This window comes from Colletotrichum navitas (assembly GCF_030913465.1).
Source record: "Colletotrichum navitas strain CBS 125086 chromosome Unknown LY79scaffold_3, whole genome shotgun sequence".
NCBI lineage: Eukaryota > Fungi > Ascomycota > Sordariomycetes > Glomerellales > Glomerellaceae > Colletotrichum > Colletotrichum navitas.
This window is the reverse complement of record NW_026850549.1, coordinates 123489-138693: the sequence shown is the minus strand read 5'-3', so window position 1 is coordinate 138693 and position 15205 is coordinate 123489. Positions and strand designations below refer to the sequence as shown.

General features: G+C 56.7%; 5 protein-coding genes across 5 annotated transcripts; 2 read left to right on the top strand and 3 right to left on the bottom strand.

The window, feature by feature from the left end:
- Positions 1-371: 371 nt before the first annotated feature.
- LY79DRAFT_536311 (uncharacterized protein) lies at positions 372-1536 on the top strand. The gene has a single exon (XM_060556587.1). The coding sequence runs from the start codon at positions 720-722 to the stop codon at positions 1326-1328; it is 609 nt and encodes a 202-aa protein (XP_060419543.1). The 5' UTR covers positions 372-719; the 3' UTR covers positions 1329-1536.
- Positions 1537-2052: 516 nt separating this feature from the next.
- On the top strand, positions 2053-3602 carry LY79DRAFT_699645 (family 2 glycosyl transferase; the record flags this gene model as incomplete). Its single annotated transcript, XM_060564898.1, has 5 exons — positions 2053-2081; positions 2149-2595; positions 2667-3098; positions 3159-3269; positions 3336-3602. The coding sequence occupies 5 exons, from the start codon at positions 2053-2055 to the stop codon at positions 3523-3525; spliced, it is 1209 nt and encodes a 402-aa protein (XP_060419542.1). The 3' UTR covers positions 3526-3602.
- Positions 3603-4181: 579 nt separating this feature from the next.
- LY79DRAFT_665464 (alkaline phytoceramidase) lies at positions 4182-5149 on the bottom strand (the record flags this gene model as incomplete). The annotated part of the gene is made up of 3 exons (XM_060563069.1): positions 4182-4834; positions 4906-4979; positions 5064-5149. The coding sequence occupies 3 exons, from the start codon at positions 5147-5149 to the stop codon at positions 4182-4184; spliced, it is 813 nt and encodes a 270-aa protein (XP_060419541.1).
- A 968-nt stretch (positions 5150-6117) lies between these two features.
- On the bottom strand, positions 6118-7523 carry LY79DRAFT_505164 (peroxidase; the record flags this gene model as incomplete). The annotated part of the gene is made up of 3 exons (XM_060553588.1): positions 6118-6354; positions 6430-6846; positions 6945-7523. 3 exons carry the CDS (start codon positions 7521-7523, stop codon positions 6118-6120), a joined length of 1233 nt encoding a protein of 410 aa, XP_060419540.1.
- Positions 7524-10755: 3232 nt separating this feature from the next.
- Positions 10756-15058, bottom strand: LY79DRAFT_536298 (uncharacterized protein). The gene has a single exon (XM_060556586.1). It carries the CDS (start codon positions 15017-15019, stop codon positions 10766-10768), a length of 4254 nt encoding a protein of 1417 aa, XP_060419539.1. The 5' UTR covers positions 15020-15058; the 3' UTR covers positions 10756-10765.
- Positions 15059-15205: the final 147 nt, after the last annotated feature.

The window sequence follows — 15205 nt, the reverse complement described above, 5'->3', positions numbered from 1 at the left end:
GGTAGGTTGACCATAGGTAGACTTGAGCGCACATAATGCAGTGGTCGTTAGTAAGAAAGGCGGGGATGAGGGTAATCCCTAGTTGAACAGCAATGAGGACATGAAGAGGGATTTGTTGCATAGTTTTATGACTTTACCTCCCCCAGACGTTCACGAGATGACTATGCTTTACAACCCGTCTCATACCACGGTTCGCCAGCATCTCACAAAAGATTGAATTGCAACATAAATACCTCTGACGAGTTTCAAGCCTAAGGATCTGATTGGAGGGTATACCTTTACTTATATCTTATTGGCCCCTGCAGCAATCTTTTCTTTATCTGGTCAAGGCCTAACATTACCCGAAAGAGGTTAATTTCTATCACTAGGTCACCTGACCGACATAGGACCTCTTTGTACGGCTGGACTTGATTAATTAGCAAACACTCAGGTGAACATAAGATGAAGTCTGCGCCTGGTGAATGTTTATTTTTGGCGTCGTGCTTTTGCGTGGCTGGATAAACAAATGGCGGCAACGCGTTTTTCGAAAACTGCTTTGTGTCGTCCTTTGCTTTTGTCATTTTTCTTCTTCTCACAAAGCCCTTGTTTTCATTGAGAAAGTTCTCTTCTCCAGCCGAACCGGGCCCTACGCAGCAAACGTTTGACGATTCGACCGCAACAAACAATTTTCGTCACGTTTCTCTTTCCTCCCAGCTCTCAACCTACTTCACCTGCACAAGATGCCCTCAAGCGCAAGGGCCTCCGATTCCCATCTCGCGATTCGAAAAGCTTGGGAAGGCATGAGCGACTCATGGTGCCATCAAGACGCAACTTTGGAGCTTACACGATCGATGAACGCGACGCTCAAGCTTTGGGAATGCCTGGCCATTGGGTTACTGGCCATGGATCTCGTCATCACCCTCTACGGCATCGGCGCTAAGATCCCCGACACCGTCCTTCCCATCTCAACCGAGGTTGCTCTCGTTTCCTTCACGGAGCTGATCGTCCTTCTCCAGCTCCTGCAGATACTGCTTCCCGTGTACCCTGCGGAGGAGTTTGCGATGTTCGCCGTCCCCCAGAACATGACCGACCAGACCGCGTGCAAGTGGGCCGCGAGCATTTTTGGGCTGCAGGAAGCAGAATTTCGCGGCAACCGGCGGAATCACAACGCGGACGATCTGCGTGCCTTTGGCGTCTTTCTCTTACCGGCTGGCGCTACTGTCGCGTGGAAATGGCGAAGACTTCGGCGTCGTCAGAGGGAGATCAGGATGGAAGAGCAAGCGGCGCTACTTTTGCGTGCTTTTCGGATTTGGGACGTTGTTGGGAGACTCGATGAACCGGGGCTCTAGAGCTGATTCTCTTTTGAGTTCCCTCGACCCGAGGATACAGTTGCCACGGTCAGACTAGAGCGCGGTGGCTTTGGTTTGGAGCATATCAAGACGACGGACAGACATTTAGGGTTCCCGAAAAGCTTGGGATAATCAGTGGACGCTTTGTGTATAGGGCAGCATCAAAGCTTATACTATTTATGTCTTCTCTTCAGAAAACATTTCAAAGGGTCCTTAAAAATACGTTTAGGGGCTGTGATAGGCACTCTATATTGTCTCAAAATACTTCGTGTAGCCCGAAGAAATGATCCCTTTGATCATACAGAATCAGCCTCTCTGACTTTGAACTTGTTCTAAGTTACCTGTCAAGAGAACTCTTCATGTGAATTTGTTTTTCTTTCAGTGAATTGTAGGCTTTGCCCCCCCCCAGTGATTGTGAGAAATCTCTATTCTTCCATTCACATCTCAGCCTTGGTTTTCCAGCCTCTTCACTCTTTCAGCCGGGCTAAACAAGAGCATTCACCTTTACCTCGACACCCAGCCAGTGGATATTTAGTCGTACCTTCCCAATCTGCATTCACTCACTTGCGCCTTCTCTCATCATCCGCTTCCCTATCAACAAAGTTGTCTTCTTTTGCCCACTAGAAAAAAAAAACACTTCTTCTCCCACACGCATCACAACCTGGTTCTCTGAACAAAAGGCCCGCACGCAAGAGCACAGGATCAAGCAACTAAACCACTCACGATGGCTGACATTGTTATTGGGGCCTTCTGGTAAGTCACTCCAATACCTGTCCTTGTGAAAAACTAGGCCAAGACTAACGTACGCCGACACACTCAGGGTCTGGTACACCTACGATGAGGCTCTCACCAAGTACTTCGCGAAGAAGACAAAGCCTATCCCTCTCCCCGAGAATCCTTCTTATCAGAGCACTGACGTCAGCATTGTCGTCGCGACCATTGACACCCCTGATTCCTTCACCGACTGCCTCCGTCTGTGGCTCGCCAACCGCCCAAAGGAGATCATCATCGTCACCATCGATCGCGATCTCCAGCGCGTCTACGATCTTGTCAAGCCCGTCATCACTGATGGCGACGACCGCATCAGCATCATGACTGCCGACTACGCCAGCAAGCGCCACCAGATGGTCGTCGGAATCAAGCAGGCCAAGGGCAAGATCCTTGCTCTCGTCGACGATGACGCCTTCTGGAACACTTTGCAGGTGCTCCCCCACCTCCTTGCGCCTTTCGAGGACCCCAAGGTTGGCGGCAGCTTTGGAAAGCAGAGGTGAGTGAAAGATGAACCCCCTACCCCCCTCCAAGTTACCCTTGATGAATGCTTTGACTGACTTTTTGCAGCGCCCACATCCCTGTCAAGCGCCGCAACCCGGCCGTCATCACTCCTTGGGAGGTCGCGTCTCTCCGCTCTTTGGACAACCAGAACAGCATTCAGGCCATCCGATGGACCGCCGACGGCGGCTGCTTCTGCATGGTCGGCCGCACCATGGTCTTCCGCGCCGAGGTCGCCGCGGATCCCCGCTTTCTTCACGCCATCACCACCGACACCTGGCGCGGCAAGATCATGAACACCGGCGACGATTCCTTCATCACCCGCTGGCTCCAGACCGAGGGCTGGGACATCGCAGTCCAGAACGCGCCCGAGGCCGAGATCACCACCGTTGTCTTCGACGACGCCAACTTCCTGCGCCAGCTGGTCCGCTGGCAGCGCAGCGCTATCCAGTCGTTCCTCACGACCGTCTTCTACCAGCCTGGTCTGGGAAAGATTGCCAAGTAGGTTTCTCCTGGCTCTGGTTGTTAAAAAGCTGATATAGACGGCTGACTCTTTGATAGAAAGCATCCCTACATGGCTCGCAAGCTCGTTGAGCGCCTCCTTCGCCCTCTTTTGGCCTGGATCCACATCGTCGCCCTCGTCGAGGGCTTCCGCAACAATTCTTTCATAGCGTCAGTATTTCCCCAGCTCTGTTTTTGGAATGATTGACCATCGTTGTGCTGAATTCATCTCTGCAGGTACTTCGCCTTCTTCTGGTACGTCTGGGGCTGGGTCAGCGCCTATGGCGGCTTCATTCGCCGCTTCCCCTTTGCGGCGCGTCACATCTGGGCTTGCTTTCTGCTTGACAACGCCCACCCCGTCCTCGATCTCTACGCTTGGGTCACCCTGTCCACCGAGGCTTGGGGCACCCGAAACGAGGATGCTTGAACGGAAGCCGGAGCGCCTACTTTGCTTGGCGGAACACGACGCTTTGGCTGAATCGTGTGGGCTTTCCCATTTGCAGCAGGGCGTTTGGGGAGAGATGGGTTCTCGAGGGGAAAGGAACGAGTTCTGCGCTTTAGATGGTAATAGAGCAGCCGACTAATCAACGAGTTCTTTGAAAAGAGCAACTCTTCTCTACGTTCTGGCGGTTGCTCGAGAAACAGACAGACCTCCATGACCTTTACGATTGACTTGCACAGATAAGACTGATTTGTAAAACGTAAACGGGAGCAGTGTCTGACGTAGCTCACTTGTACAATATTCCGATGCAGCGCGTCTTCGACGACCGATGCCGCAGTTGAGGCAACAGGCATCTATCTATCTCCAAGAGCGCCGCCTCGATAGCGGTCTGGTTTCGAAAGGGGGGTATTGTGTGCTATCGAAATGAAGAGCTTGTGGTTTTCTTCCCTGTATTCCTTTTTCTTTCTTTCTTTCTTCCTTTTTCTTTTTTCGGGCCTCTAATTTCCAACGCAAGTATTGTAATATGCTAGCATTGTCTTTACCCAGGCGCCATGTCTCCCGCAAGTCCTATTGTCTAAACGAACCCCCCCCCCTCAACCTGGATGACCCCGGGCTCTCTCTCTCCCGCTCCTCTCCCATGCTCACTGAGCCTTCTTCGCAGCACCGGTTCCGTCGTCAGACGTCAGGTCCCTGATCAGCCTCATGTACCAGCTCGCGCCGTAGGCCGTGAAGATGTGCCACCAGCCGTGCAGCTCCAGCAGCCACGCGAGCGGCAGGCCCAGCTCCCTCCGCGCGGCGCGCAGCTCGGCGCAGTACTCGAGGTCGATGTGCCACAGGGTGAAGCCGAGGATGAGGACGGCGCAGGCCTCGGCGAAGCGGCGCATCAGGGCGCGGCGCTCGGCGGCGGACCAGCGGCTGCCGGCGCCGTAGACGAGGAAGAGGGTCCGGGGCCAGACGAGGGTCAGCAGCGCGGTGAAGGTGGCGACGTGGATGAAGATGTCGCCGGAGCGGACGTAGACGGCGGCCATGGCGGCGATGCCGAGCCACAGGGCGGCGGCGGCGGCGGCGGCGACGGGGCGCGACTGGCGGAAGACGTAGAGCGGCTGCACGAGCGAGCCGGCGAGCACGAGCATGGAGAGGTCGTCGAGGAGCTGCGTCTCCTGGTGCATGGTGCCGTGGAAGACGGCGGAGAAGACGCCGACCAGGAGGAGGCCGACGGACTGGATGTCGAGCGTCTTGTACCACGGCACCGCGGCCTGCGGCCTGGCGCGGGGGTACTTGAGCGCGAGGTAGACTAGAGGACGTGGATGAACAAGGGGTGGGGAGGTTACTGACGAGGGGGCGGGGTCGGATGATGACACTTACTGTAGGTGGCATTGGAGAGACAGTTGACGAACTCGGCGATGTATCGCGTGAAGAGATAGTCTTCTTCGCAGAAACTAAAACCAGAGAGAAAGAGAGAGAACATCCACGTCAGCAATGTTCCTGCTCACATGGCGAGCGGGTTGGGAGTAGCCGCTCACTTGGCCTTGCTGGTCGGGTAGCCCCAGATGCCATCGCCGGCAGTCGGGTCGTTCGGGAAACGGAGGGTCTGGTGCTTGTGGCTCATGGTGACGCCGGGGCAGTGAGTGGCCTTTTCTTCGGCTCTTGGCGTTCTTGGGCGAGTGAGGGCTATCTTTTCCTTTCTGATGACGTTGACTGCGGGCGACAAGCGGGGGGGACCTGATGAACGTGTTGCGTGATCTAGACGCGACTGAGGTCAATCGTCGCAAGCAAGGTTTGAGGTGACCAATCCGGAGGGGTGGGGATCGGGTTTTGTTTTGCAAAGGCCCTCGATAGTCGTGTTGCGAAGCTTGATATCTCGGGAACGACTGCTATCTGCATTGAGTTTGTTGTGGTTTCGTTGTTCGTCTGATGTCTGTCTGAGTTCTTCCCTTTCAAGAGATGACAGCAACGTTCGGTCCGCGAAGCGAGAAAAAGGGAAGGAAAAGAGTGGGGCGCCCCTCGGCATTCAGTGGGAAAGGGGAGATGGATAACGTAAACAGGCAGGGGGGGGGGGGGGGTGGGGAGAGCCCGCGGTCCGCTATCCCGCGGAGGCCGGGGGAGAGTGGTCCGGGACGACCGGATGCGGTGTTCTTGGATCCACCGGCCGTGGGGGTTTGTTTCTCTTAGCCGGGCTCACTTCTCACTCACTTGTTCGATGAGATGGGCTCCGTGCAGCTCGCAATGCGCCGACAAGGCAGCCCGGCCCGCGGACAACCAGCTCTGGGATTCGGGTATCGCGTTGATTGCATTCCAGCCCGCCTGTTTGGAGTGTAAATACTGTGGGTATTGAATTATGTGGTGGTCTTGAACCCGTCTTCTAAACGCGACGACGTATACATGTACAACCAGGTCAAGCGACCAAGCTCAACCCCCCGTTTTTTTCTTTATTTTTCTTTAAAAAAAAAATAGACCTTGGAAAAAAAAAGAACCAAAAAAAAAAAAAAAAAACGCCCCCGAAAAAACTACAGCCATTATATCCCCGGTCTCGCAGACCACCATCGCCCAACGTAACCCGTCCGTTTACGAAATCTCCTAGTTCGTGTTGACGGGGGGCACCTCGACGGAGACCGGGTCGCCCTTGGCGATGTCCTCGGCGACCTTCTTGGCGGCGCCCTTGTTGCCGACGCTGTTGAGCCACTTGTCGAGCTTGTACTGGTCGACGGCGCGGAAGCCCTTGACGGCGGGTGGCAGCACCTTGGTGCACTCGACCAGCTGGTTGATGTTGTTGACGCCCAGGAGCGAGAGGCGGATGTATTCGCGTGCGTAGTCCTGCAGGGTTTCCACGTTTTAGTACTCGCTGAGCGTCGTCGCCGGTTGGGACATCCGGGGAGGGAGGGAGCTTACCTCGTTCCAGTGCTGCTGGCCGCCGATTCCGGCAAACTCCTTGAACTCCTTGGAGGTCTCGGGGTGCTGCGAGATGGAGACGTCGCTGGGGAACTTGAACACGCGGGGAGGGGAGTTGGGGCTGAGCGTCTCCTTGTAGTACAGGACGTCCCACACGCCCGGGGTGCTGTCCTGGGGGTCGCCGGCGCGGGTCGTGTTGACGAACTGCTGCTGGCTGGTGGTGTGCGCGCCGAGCAGGGCGACGAGGCCGTGGGGGGCGATGGTCTTGTCGCGGAAGAGCTGGATCAGCTGGTCGGCCGGCTGGAAGGGGCTGGGGAGGAGGCCGGTCGGGGCCGGCGCCGAGCTGTCCTTGCGGCCGACGTAGGTCTTGATGCGCGGGCCGAGGGGGCAGACCACGGCGGCGACGTTGGCGCCCATCTAATCTTGTCAGCATGCCGGACGCCTTCGGGTTTCTCTGTCATGTTGTTGTTGTTGTTGTCGTCGTCGTCGTCGTCGTCGTCGTCCCCGTAACGTACCTGGATGAAGTCGCCCATGCCAATGTTCCAGCCCAAGCCCTTGTACTTGCCGTACAGCTCGTTGAACTTGGCGGCGACCTCCTGGAGGCCGCGGTTCTCGAAGCGGTCGATCTCGCCGGGGGCCAGCAGGATGCTGCCGTCGGCGCCGCCGCCCTGGCTGGCCGTGGCCTTGGACCAGGTCCCGGCGTCGTGGAAGCCGAGACGGACGGCGCCGCGCGCCAGGCTCGTGCAGCGGCCCGACGACCCGGCCATGAACTTGTACATGTCGTCGGCGACGTACCGCCAGACGCAGCACGTGTCCTTCTTGCACTTGTCCGACGTCAGGTCCGGCACGCTGATGTACCGCTCGTCCGACTGCGCGCTGCCCTTGCCCTGGAGTAGCTTCTTGACGTCCTTGCCGACGTTGCTGAGGTCGCGGTCCTTGAGCGTGACGAGGTCGCCGAGGAGCTCGTTGGACTCGCCCGAGTTGCTCGTGCGCGCCTTGATTTCGGCCATCTGCTCGCCCATGCCGGGGTAGCCCATGACGCCCGGGACGGAGGCCACGGCCAGGGAGGCGGTGAGGAGGGATGTGATATGCATCTTGCCGAGGCGGGTTGGATTACAAGTGGAAACAGAGCTGAGGGAAGTCAAGTAAGAGGAAGAACCCAGAGAAGCGAGTGTATGTGACGCAGAGATGGTCGTGTGGGAGAAGGGAAAGCGAGAAGGGCGGCCTGGTGGGAGAAGAGACCAAGACCGGAACAAGGAGACAGGAAACGGCGCCTTATATCACGTCTTGGAGCATCTTGGCAGCCTGGTCGCTGTCTACCACGACTTGATCTTCAGGAGTAGAGAGGCCTGCTCGGGTTCCCCAGAGACTCTCGGACGGCTAACACGCGCAAAAGGGCTCATCATCGTAGCGTGCATGGTGCCTTCGGAACGGGCTTCTCCTGCCTCGGCCTGATCCCGGGCATCAACAGGCCCCAATCAAGATCTTACAGAACCGAGAAGCGCAGCCGTTGGATTCGCAGAGATCTTGGCACGCGCGCGCCTCGTAAAATTTGGCTCCTAAACTGCGCACCCAGCCCTTGTGGGAGGCCCAAAAGGAGGGCGACGGTGAGAAGGGCAAGACATGCCACCCCGGACTCCCGGGACGCCCCAGAAAGGAACAAGAAGAATGGAACCAGACTAGCATCATGTCAGCCCCCAGCCCGTGGACCCCTCGGGAGGCACCTCACCGTCGGCTTAGACCGAGGAGGATCACCTTCTTCGAATGCCATTCGCCGAAGCCAGTTTGGTCTGATAAGAAAGCACAACAGAGAGCCCGGGAGTCTGGACAGAAACAGCCATCCATGCGGCCGGAGCTAACAATGCAGGCCAAGTCGGGGCTATCGATGGGCCTTCATATGCATAGGGCAGTCAGTCATGCGTCGGGAGTGTTGTGCGGAATGTAAGGCGCCCCGACCTGGGAATGCCAAGCCCCCGCTCCCGCGCGCTCGGCCGTGTCACGGTGAGCATATTCGCTTTCGACAAGGGTTGGCGACCTCTCGTATCGCGCACCGCTAGGCACATTAGCAGGCGCCACGCCCAGGTTCCCGGCCGGGATTGATGGGCGGCGAGCGTTTAAGCGTTTTAAGCTTGTTGCAATCGTGTCCGGCGCCCGCCGCCAGCGTCCAGCTTTAAAAAAAAAGGGGGCACTACGCCGCCGTCGACCTGGTGGCGAGCTATGGTGGGACGATGCAGGTAGGTCAACGTGGGCTAGGGCTAAGGCTAAGGAAGGGATCAAGCTGGCAAAGCCTCCGAGTATCACCGGTAAGTCAGTCAGCCAGTCAGCCAGCCAGCCAGCCAGCCAGCCAGCCCACTTGGACGGATCGCGGTGCGTGCGTGGTTGGTTGGCGTCCCGTTGGCCACGATGGCCCGGGGTTCCCCTCGACTTTTCCCTCTGCGAAGTTTCTCTTTCGCCTGACGCTATTGAACGCCGTCATGCGGTGACAGGTGGTTTCGTTTCCTTTGTCGTTCCCCTGCCCCCGCCGACTGGGAAATGAGGGAAGTCAGTCGAAGGGGTGGGATTGGCATCCGATATTGCTGCTCAAGGGACCGGCGCGCTTCACTTCCGCAGTATGCCGGCCGGTGCTCGGATGAAAATGTCAGTCAGGCACATATACGAGCGCGCGCATATGTCCCGCGTTGGACATCTCTATTTCCCCCCTTTATCGGATCCGTCGATGGCCTCGTGGAGGAGCACAGAGCAGGAAGAAGGGCAGCCGCCGCGAGAGTCTGTGTCTCTGCCCCGTGCTGCCACGAGGGACCGCAGCCATGCAGCCAAGCTTCTGTGCTTCTCAATTTCTGTGCGGATGTCGTCTTGCGCTGGTATCAGACGAAGGACACTCCTGGGATTCTTAGGACGGACGCAAGGCGCCACTGCGGGCGAGCCACTATGCGCACCGACGAATCCATTGGTCTGTCTGTATGAACCGAGTGCTGGTCCCTCTGCCGACCCGATCTCGAGTTTCTTTTTTTTCTTTCTTTTTTCGTAACGATTTCGATCGCCCGAGCTTTGTTCGTCTGTGAGGACTTCTTGGCATGAAGATGGACGGGCAGGTCTTCCAGCCGCAGCCCAGAGGGGGGGGGGAAGAAATGAAGAAGAAAAGCCCCCCGGATAATTCGTGTCGATCGCAGGGCTGATTTGTTTGGATAGAACAACTGTGCGCAAAGTCGTCCATAGACACAAGGATAAATCTAAATGCTAAAAATAAACCAAAGAGAAGAGGAAGCATTAAAAAAAAATCAAAATTCAGCCGTGGCGCAGGTCAGCCAGCCAGCCAGCCGTGGTGTCGCTTACTTGTATCAATCTGTCGTCCTTCAGGTCATCACGCTCGCCGTTTCTTTTTGCTCGCATAGTTCGTGATTCTTGCAATAGTGAGGGGGGAGGCACGCATGTCAGACTTGCTTATTATGTTGTCAAAGGTTTGCATTGGCCACTGCAGCTGTTGGCGCAGACTGACCGACTATAGACAAGGTTGTCGGCATGGGCAGTCCTCGTCACTCAACCCGTGGGAATTATCCTTCAAGGACAAGCGAAAGTCAACTCTTGGCTTCTTGCGGATAGAGGATTCCTCGTATTATCAAGTTCAGACTTTGTTATTGACACATAATAAAATATGGGCTTCGCTCGGCCTAGCCCGAGGACAAGGGGGGACGACAGATGGAATGATGAGCTTTTTTGTCTGCTCCCCCATGCAAAATTTCCATTAACCTCCCATAACTTTTCCTTTGCTTTGTTTTGTTTTTTGTTTTGCTGTCAACATCCCCGGAAATCTTACTCCTCGTCGTCATCCGCCTCGGCGGCTGCGCCCTTCTTGGCCTTGGCCGCTGCAACCCACTCTTGAGCCTTGGCCATCACCTTGTCCCGGCCCTTCGGGCTCAGCTTCTGCTCCCACTCGGCCCACCGCTTGAACCACTTCATCGCCTTCTGGGGTTTGAGGCCCTTGGCCTTGGTGCCTCTCTCAAAGACATCCCTAATTGCCGTGGTGTCCGGCTCGGCCGCCGAGATCTCGAGGTCAGCAAGCTGGTTCCACAGGTCGAATCGCTTCGGCCACGTGGCAAGGATCGTCTCGAACGTCGTGCGGCCACGCTCGGCGTCGCCGTTGGGCGACTTGAACTCGAGGGCGCCGAAGCTGGCCATCAGCTGTGCCGTGTGGCGCTCCTCCAACGCCTGAGTTGCGCGAGGCAGAAGAGCCCGCGCCCGGTCCGGCTCGTTCATCGTCACGTGCAAGAAGTGGGCGTAGTTCTCCCACACCTTGGCTGACTTTGACTTGAACTTGGCCACCAGTGACTGGAAGACATCATCCGCTTGCTGTTGAGAGTGTCAGTCGGCATTCTGGTCGGCAAATGGTCATGGGACTGCTTACCTTGAGCTTTCCGCACTGGATGTAGATGCTAGCCAGGCGCTCGTGAACTTCTTGTTCGTCGTTGTACTGGCAAGCACGCTTGAAAACCTCCTCAGTCGACGCCTTGGTGCCGTAAGCGACCTCCAAGTTGAGGTATGCAATCCAGACGTTGAGCTTCTCGGTCTGCTCGCGGATGTTGATGGTCTTGATGGCGCGCTCCGCGACTTCACGTGCCTTGGCCAGCTCGCTGACCTTCATCTGCAGGGCCATGTACTCAATCCATAGTTGAGACGAGTCGGGCTCTCCCAACAGGAGACGCTCGTAGTCGGTAGCCGTCTGGGGCCCGTGAGCGTCGAGGTCGGCGGTGCGATCGACCTGGATTCCGCTCTTCTTCTTTTCCTTCTTCTCGGTCGCCCTCGACGTCTTTGACTTGCCTGTTGACTCATTGTCTGATTCATCGAATGCGTCGCCTGTCCAGTCGTACTTGCCGCCACTCAGACCTTTGCCAGCAGCTGTGTCGGCATCGTCCATCTCAGCGTCGCTGTCGTCTTCGTCCTCCTCTTCCTCGGCGTCTTCCTCGTCGTCTTCCTCGTCGTCTTCCTCGTCCGAGTCGTCAAGGTTGTCTGTTCCGCTGATCGTGAGCTGGACGCCGCCGTCTCCCATCTCAACATCAGAGTCTTCGTCGCTGTCGATTTCAGCACCTCCATCGACGTCCTCCATATCGCTGTCCTCGTCGAAGTGGCTAGGCCTGAGGCTGAATGTGATACGTCTCTTCTCGTCGTCCACAGAAAGGACCTTGGCCTTCACCACGTCGCCCTCACTGTAAAGCCTGCGAGCGTCCTCCACAGGCTTCTCGGCCATCTCACTGCGATGGCACAGACCACTAACGTTATGTGAGTTATCGACGACAATGAAGGCGCCAAACTCCTCAACCTTGCGGACCTTGCCGGTGACGATCTGACCCTCCTTCATATCCTTATAAGTCACGGGGGGCGTATAATCCTTTTCGACAACGGAAGCCTTGAGGCTAAGCTCGACCTGGCTGATCGCGGCGTCGACGTTGATGACACGGCCCTTGACCAGTTGATCGACCTGGAAGTTGCCCTTCCAATCCTTGATGTAGCGGTCCGAGAGGTTGCCGATCTTTACCAGAGCGGAGACGGTACCTCCGAGCTGCACGAAGACGCCCTTGTCGGTGACGTTCTTGACGAAGCCCCTGATAATGTCACCAGAAGAGACCTGAGAGAGCTTGGTGATCTCGCGGTCGACAACAGGCGAGGTGGAGCTGAGAATCCGAGACGGGCGGGTAGAGAGTCTGAGCCTCTTATTGCTCTTGTCCACCTCGACCACCGAGACTCGGACAATCTCGCCCTTGTTGTACTTGAGAGTGTTTGCTTCATCGTAATTGTCGCTGAGATCGACCAGGTGCACAGGACCTGAGACAGAGTCGCTGAGTTTGATCATGACTGAACGATCAGTCACCTTGGTGACCCTGCCGGGAAGGGCTACGTTCTTCTTCAGCGAATCCCAGGTAACCTCGGTGGAGCCTGTAGAAGAACGAGAAGAGAGGTCCAGGTGTCCCTTTTCGGCATCAACAGACAAGACGCGGACCTTGAGAGCATATCCAACGGGGAAGTGCTTCTCGAGGTTTCCAGCGAGGGACAAGTCGTCCGAAACGTCCATGACGCTGATTCTGCCACGGACAGAAGGGGACAGGTTGACCCACAAGCAGTTCTTGCCGTGGTTGTTGACGAATGCGATGTGGGATGAGCCAACCTCAATCTTGTCATACGAAAGCAACTCGACTTCCTTGGCCTCGAGGTCGCTCTTCTTGGCGGTGAACTCAATCAGAGAGTGGGAGGAGCGATGAGTGAATGGCAGGAAGCGGTAGTTTTTGGAATCGTGAATGCCGATGGCGCGGACGCGGATGATCTCGTTTGCCTTCACCTTCTGCAGAGGGTTCTTGCGGTTCGTGATGTCGTCCCACTTGTCATAGAACTGCGAAACGTCGATACGGCCCTGGATGTTGTCGGCAACCTTGACATTCAGCTGTGTGTTCTTAACGGAGGTGACCTTGGCGTTTAGTATCGTGCCAAGAGCAACATCGTTGATGGTTTTGATGCTATCGTCCACCGAGTTCACCGCGGACTCGGCCACAACTGGCTCGGGCTCATCGGCAGACGCAGGGGTAACGATGATGCGGTTTTGCTCCGGGTTAGAAGACACGATCTTGACTTCGATGCTCTGGTGCTTGCGCATGCCGAACGCCTCCTTCTCCTGCGCATCCTTGGGCAACTTGGTCTTGGGCAAAATAGCAGTGAGGTTGCCACCGAACTGGACGTAGACGGCGTAAGGACCGATCTCACGGACGTAAGCCGGGGCAACAGTGCCGACGGTAGCATCCTCGGCATTGGAGAGAAGCTTACCGTTCTTGCCGGCCTCGACGAAGCTAGGCTTCTGAGAGAGAATGACGGCACGACGGCGTTCGTTCTTGTCAAGTACCACGAGCTCGGACAGAGTGTTTCCAACGTTGATGCGCTTCCAGGCGGCCAGAGTCTTGCTGGCAGACTTGTCTGACAGATGGCCTGTGCGGATGATGGCCTTGAGGCCGCTCTCCTCGAGGTCAACGAAGACTTCATCTTCCGTCTTCTGGCTGACTTTGGCAGAGACAATATCGCCGACCTTCAGCGCCTTGAGCGCAGCCTGCTTATCCAAACCAAAGGCCGAAGGGTCCTTGCAAGAAACGACCATCTTGTGCTCCTCGGGATTCACATCAAGCACGTGGACACTGACTACCTGGCCAATGCGGAAGTGCTCTCTGGGATCCTTGATGTAGGCCTCACTCATCTGAGACACGGGGAGGAAGCCTCGTACTCCTCCGAAGAATTCGAGCTGGGCACCAGCCGCAGTCAAACTCGTGATGGTTCCAGGCGTTTGCATGTCAACCTCGACCTCGTCGTAGTTCTTGACGATTGGAGCATCGGAGTTGACGAGGGTCTTCTTTAGCGTCAGGCGGAGCTGGCGCTTACGAGGGCGTACTGAGAGGACTCTCGCCTTGACGGTGATTCCCTCTCTGAACTTCTTTTCTGGGTGCTGAAGCTTCACGTCGGCAAGATGGGAATCGTGGACGTAGCCACTGATGCCCTCGGCCAGCTTGACAATGAGTCCGCTAACGCCGTTCTCGCCGACAATAACCTTCTCGACCTTGCCCGAAACAACTTCTCCAACGGGGACGTCCTCGAGGCGGATGAAGGGCTGGTCAAGCACCTGCTGCTGGAAGGAGAGCAGGAACATGCCATCCAGCGAGCTATAGCCAACAACCCTGCCGCGATGCTCAGAGCCGACCTTGTAGGGACCGCTGGTTTCGTAGAGCGCATCAACCTTGCCATCCTTGACACGAGAAATGTGCACGAAACCAGAGATACCGGGAACGCCAGCGTCGACGTAGAGACCAATCTCGGGCTCAACTTTACGGACCGTGCACTTCTCGACAAAGGAGGCAATAGGGAGCAGGTCAAGAGGGGACTTGGCTCTGCTGCCCTTGCCCGATGACTTTGGCTGCAGGCTGACGATATGGGGCAGCAGAGAGATGCCCAGCTTGGGCTCTCTCGCGGCCGGAAAGTTGCAGATGATTCTCGCCTTGACTCTGCTGCCCACGGTGTACTTGGCCTCGAGGTCAACCCCGTCAGGACCGACGCCGGAGTGGATCAGGTCGGCGGTGACAGGCAGATGACCAAGGAGCTTGCCCTGCAGACCTCTTGAGGTGACTTCGGTAAGCAGAACATCGGCCAGAGATCCAGGCAAGAAAGAGTTGATCGTGGGGGCGGTCGAAGCCACAAGCGATGTGTTGCCCAGCTTGAGGGGATCAGTCGACAACTGGACGACAATGCCAGTCACGCTCTTCACCACACAGAGGCAGACGGCACCCGGCCGCAGGCTGGCCTCGTCCATGTCCGGACCGACTTCCTTCTTGGCAAGGAAGCCCTTTAGATCTCCTTCAATGCCCAGATTCATCTCGTAACCGTGGTCCTGCACACTGGCGATGGAGGCCATGAGCGTAGTGTATGCAACGACATCATCGCCGGTGATTCCACTGTTGGCGTCGGCAGGTCGGAGCGAAAGTTCGATCCTGCGTTTCGCCTTGCCGGAGCCCGATTCTTCTGCAGTCGACAATACGTGTGCGCGGACATACTGGCCGACTTTGAACATGGTCTTCAAGTCGATTTCCTCATCATCCTCGTCCCCCTCATCGTCGTCGCTCTCCTCGTCGGCGGCATCCAGATCCTTCTCGAGTTTCGAATTGATTGTGTCCGAGATCGAGGCGATTGACACGTGCCCTGTGAGGTTGTTGGGCAGGGCAACCGTAAGCTGGACAGGGTCGATGTGGGTGATTTG